Genomic DNA, 4,902 nt, shown 5'->3' with positions numbered 1-4,902 from the left:
TGGTGCCGCACACCCAGACCCGCAGCCCCTCGTTTTTAGGTGGGATTTAAAGGTCAGCCGCAAAACCTGCAGCTGGAGGAGAAGCCGCGGTGAAGCCCGGGCGGCCTCGCGGTGCTTTCGAGGCATTCGTGGGCAGACGCGAACAGCTCCAGATTTTGGAAGTAAACATTTGGGAATGTGTTCGTGTTTGTGCCGGTTCCCCGGTGCGGGGTTGTCGTGTGTTTCCTCTGACACAGCCGATGGCTGCGCTGCCGTGTCCTTGTCCCTGTCCCCATCCCAGGGCTCCAGCACCGCTCCAGGAGGGGTCTGCCCTCAGGTCCTGGCAGGTGAAAGGTGCAAGCCTGGATTATTCCAGGAGATTGCTTGGGTTTGTGGTGTGGTTTGTTTTTTTTTTTCTTTTCTGGCTTATATTTATAAATAGCAGCCCCAGAACAATCTGTTCCTTTTATTTATTTGTGTATTAAGTGGAGGGGATTTGAGTCCTGGCAGATGATGCTGTGTTGGTGGCTCTAATAACCAAGAGCTCCTGTTTGTCCCAGCCACAGCAAAGACCACGATGCTGGGAGGGTTTAGAGGGGGCTGTGCTGGTGCCCTGAGTTGTGGGCAGAAGGGGCTGGAGACAGGGGCTGCAGACCACAGGGTACATCCCCATCCCCTGCATTAGCACTGGCCGGGGCAGTTGTGTTCCTGCCTGCAGTGACCGTGGCTATGGGGACCCCCCACCTCTATCCCCTCCATAGTGACCCCTCAGCTTGTGTGTGATGCTGGACTAAAGCCGTGGTGGCACCACAAGATGCTCAGGCTTCTGCTAAATTTAGGGTAAAACCAGCACAATGGCTCTGTGGGTCACACTCAGAGCTGGGAGCCTCTTGGCTCCAGATGTGTTGGGTTCAACAGGTCCCATTCCCACCTTGCTGAGACCCACCTAGGAGACTCCTAAATTGCAGCTTGCTGCTCAAACCATTACCCCACGTGGTGTCCCACAGGTTCTGCATCCCCACCCCTCTATCGTACCACCGTCCCCTGCACCGCCGCGCTTTGGTTGTCACGTTTCTGCTCACCGTTGATTTGGTTCCCCTGAAGGTAGAGGTTCTCCAGGTTGGTGCTGACCCGGGGGATCTTCTGCAGCCTGTTGTAGGACAGGTCCAGCTCCAGGATGCTGCTGCTGTTGAAAGTGTTGGTGGAGAGACCTTGGTTTGTCAGCCCGTTGTGGGACATCCGCACATAGAGCAGCTTGGGAGAGACCTTGAAATAGTCATCGGGGATGGTGTTGATGTAGTTATACTCTAAATAGAGCTGTTCCAAAGCCATTGGGAGCCCGTCGGGGACTTTCCTGAGGTGGTTGTAGCTCAGATCAGCAAGGATCAAGGACTTGAGCCCTTTGAGGGATGCTCCCATTTCAAAAATGTAGTTGTGGCTGAGGTACAGGGCTGTGAGGTTCTCCAGACCCTCCAGAGCGTTGGAGGGGACCCTGGAGATCTGGTTGTAGGACAAGTGGAGCTCTCTCAGGGAGCGGGGCAAGGGGCTGGGCATCTTGGTCAGGTTGTTGTTGTTCATGTACAGCCTCTCCAGGTTTTTCAGCTTGGCAAAGACCCTCTTGCCCATCTTCTCGCTGGTGATCTGGTTGTTGTGCAGCGCGAGCCATTCCAGCTCCGTGGAGTTGTCGAAAGCCCCCTCTTGGATGGCGGTGATCTGGTTGTTCTGGAAGTAGACGTATTTCATCCGGGTGGGCACGAAGGGCAGGTACCTCAGGTTGCGGGTGTCACAGTACATGGCTGACGAGAAGTTTGGGGGGCAATCACACTCCTGGGGACACTGCCAGGAAAGAGCTTGTTGGGGTTCAGGGACGGGCTCTGCCTCCGTGTCCGGAGCTGGGAGGTAGGAGTACACGTAAGGGGTGTTCTCATCCTCGTAGTAGGGCATGTAGTTATAGGAGGACATACGGGACTGCCGCATGTAGTACTGCAACCACGCCATGTCTTCTTCTTCGTTGTACTGGCCCAGGGAGGCTCCGCAGAGCCCAGCGATGATCAGGACTGTGGTCCAACGCATGGTGCTGCTGCTGGAGGGACCTGTGTGGAGGAGAAACGGGGAGGAAACCATCAGCAAGGTCAGGGCTGAGGTGAGGGTTAGGGGTGGGCGAGCTGCACCCCATGGCCTGGGAATTCGGTGGGGTTGGACTTGATCACAGCCCTGTGTGGGACTGGTGGCACTTGGGAGCTGGAGAACCAGGGGACCTGAGTGAATCCTACCCCAAAATATGTGGCTGCAGTTACCTGCTCTTCCCCCTTTTCACCTTAGTCCTGCTAGAAACCTCCATCCCAGTGGATATTTGCTTGTAAACTCTTTATTTATGGGTATTTCTGTTATGGTGGAGTGGAGGATGGAGATATGGGGCACATGGGCTGAATTTGGGCAAGGTCACACAGCTCTGCTCTGAGATGCCTGGGATTTGTCTGTGCTGGCTCTGCACAGGAGGGAGGAGAAAGGACCTGGTCCCTCTCTGGCCAAGCAGGGGAGAGCAGAAGCTGCAGGAGCAGGTTGATGGAGCTGAAGGCATCTTTCGGTGCAGCTATATTTATGCTACGCTCGCTGGCGACACGATTCGCCGTGGGTTTCATCCAGCTCTCCCTTCCCCCACGAAAACGCAGGATGCTGGGGACTGATGTAAATCCTGGTAAACAAGTTCTGGCTTATTTATTTTTTTTAAAGAAACCACTTTCAAGCTTAGATTCCCTGAGCTCAACCCTGATGTGAAAAGGAGCAGCATCCACCAGTCCATGGAGGCCAATGTGACCAGGGAGGGATGGAGCCATCACCACACTGGGGTGCGTGAACCCTGCTCATGGGGTCCAGCCTGCCGAGGGCTGACACCCAAAAAAGAGCAGGGCTGAGGGTTTGGAGCATGGCAGAGCTGTCCCCAAGCTCCTTGGGGCTCTGTGCTGATGGCAGGAGGGCTCCAGCTCCAGCCATTCATCCCAATTCCTCGTCTTGGGGCTGAGCGAGCCCGAGGAGCGGCCTGGAGCAAAGCAGCTTGAAATGCCTCCAGGAAAGAAAAAATACGTGGGGCCGCGCTGTTCGGAGCGGGAGAGGAGTCGCTCCTGCCTGCTGGCTCCTATATACGTGGCTGGGGCTGCTGGTGCAGCGCTGCCAGCTCCCTCCTCGCCATCCATGGGGTCGCCCGGTGACACCTCCCCATGTCCCAGCCCTGCAGTGAGGAGGGGTTGTGGCACCGCAGACAAAGAGGGCACAGTTTGCTGGGAGGCAGTGGCTGCCCTGGCAGGCTGGAAGAAAAGGGGGATTGAGAGGGCAGCGGGCAGGGATGGCTCCCTCGCCTTCTCCTTCTCTCGCTCCATGGGCTCTGGTAGCCAAGGGGCAGATGAGCCGTGGTCCTGGGGGATGCTGTGTGCAATGGCAGAGAGTTTTCCAGTGGCAGAGAGTTTCTTCTTCTCCTCCTCCTCCCTCTCACTCCAGGGCACTCTGCCTGATGAAATACCAGAGCCGCCCGCTCCTGCAGGGGCTCCTCCACCCGCTTGGCAGCCCCTTCCCAGGGTCCCTTCTGTGCGGGGCTGGGCCCATCCATGGGGCCAGACCCATCCATGGAGTCCGTCCACCTTTCCCAGTGCCCCTTGTCCATGTTCTGGTAACCTCAGAGCCTGTCCTCAGCAGACCCCGCTGCTCCCCTTCCTCATCTGAAGGTTGCTTCTCCCCTCTCCAATGGCATTTTTGGGGTGGGATCTGGGCTGAGCGTGCCGGCCACGAGATCCCCGTCATCTCCTGATCCCCATCATCCTGTACCAGAGGGTGCTGGGATAACGGGGTCAGGAGGGGTTTTGGAGTAAAGGGCTTCACAAGCTGTGGTCAACCATTGCCTTGGCGCATTGCTGCTGTGCCAGGCGTGAAACCCCCTTCCCCTGCACCCCAATAAATGGGGGGCAGAGCTGTGCTGGGCAGAAGGGCATCGACACTGGGTGTTGATGGTGGTTGGTGTCCGGCTCCTGGCCAAAAGGGCAAGGGGCTGCCAAAGGGGCACCAGGAGCTGCCGTAGGGGGCAAGAGCCGTGGGTGGCAGGAGACGGCATCCCCGGTGGCTCGGCAGTGCTGGCTTTCACACGGTGCCACCCGTGTCGCTGGCGTGTGCTTCGCGTGGTGCCCGCCCGCCCGCCGAGGCATCGGTATGGAAATCAGGCTTAATAAAAAAAATAAAAAGCCATAATAAATCTAGAGAAGGACTTACCAAGCTGAGAGCCTCCTTCCCAAAGCCTCGCTGCTCTTCGCCGGGATCTCCCGTGTGGCGAGCAGCATGGGAGTGCGTCTCCCGATTCGCAGAGGCTGGTGCCCGCCCTAGATCCCAGATCAAATATTGTGCTTGCAGGTCACGGGCTCGGCAGGTTTTTTTGGGGAGTGACCTCCCAGCAGCAGCCGGTTTGCAGGAGAGACTGAGGAGACCCTAACGCTGCCTGGCGTTATAAATAACCTGCTTTTTCTTTCCTCCCTCTCTCTCTCTCTCTCTCTCTCTCTCTCTCTCTCCCGTCTTTTCTCATAGGAGTGTTGGCACTTTTCAGGCTCTCTCTGTTTAACGAGTTAGTGGAATCGGGGATGTTGTTTTTAAAAGGGCTGTTGTTAGGTCTCCTGCGTTTCTCATCAGGAAGCGATGAGGAGGCCTCTGGCCAGATTAAAAAGTATCTGATTTTGAGGTGCTGATGATGTGATTTTTAGGGAGAAGCGAGAAAGTCTCCTGAACTTCTGCAGTACCAAGGGAAGAGGTGTCAGTGCCTGCCCTGACTGCAGCCTGGGCTTCTTCCCCAGGAAGCCTCAGTTTATGCAGCCCTGCCATTAAATATTTAGGATAAACATTTCCATGAACGATAAGGCTGCAGCATCCAAAGTAAATAAATTGCCT

At 56.3% G+C, this 4,902-nt stretch overlaps 1 protein-coding gene across 1 annotated transcript in view; it reads right to left on the bottom strand.

Annotated features, from left to right (window-relative positions):
* FMOD (fibromodulin) overlaps positions 1 to 4,460 on the bottom strand; it is a 5,683-nt gene extending 1,223 nt beyond the window's left edge. The window contains exons 1-2 of the mRNA XM_010191940.1: positions 4,237 to 4,460; positions 1,062 to 2,072 (exon numbers count right to left, since the gene is read on the bottom strand). Coding sequence (XP_010190242.1) covers positions 1,062 to 2,052 — 991 coding nt within the window. The 5' untranslated portion in view covers positions 2,053 to 2,072; positions 4,237 to 4,460. The remainder of the gene's footprint in view (positions 1 to 1,061; positions 2,073 to 4,236) is intronic.
* Between the last annotated feature and the right edge of the window lie 442 nt (positions 4,461 to 4,902).

This window comes from Mesitornis unicolor, unplaced genomic scaffold (assembly GCF_000695765.1).
Source record: "Mesitornis unicolor isolate BGI_N332 unplaced genomic scaffold, ASM69576v1 scaffold24229, whole genome shotgun sequence".
NCBI classification, from domain to species: domain Eukaryota; kingdom Metazoa; phylum Chordata; class Aves; order Mesitornithiformes; family Mesitornithidae; genus Mesitornis; species Mesitornis unicolor.
The sequence above is the reverse complement of the archived record's forward strand: the minus strand, read 5'-3'. Positions and strand labels throughout refer to the sequence as shown.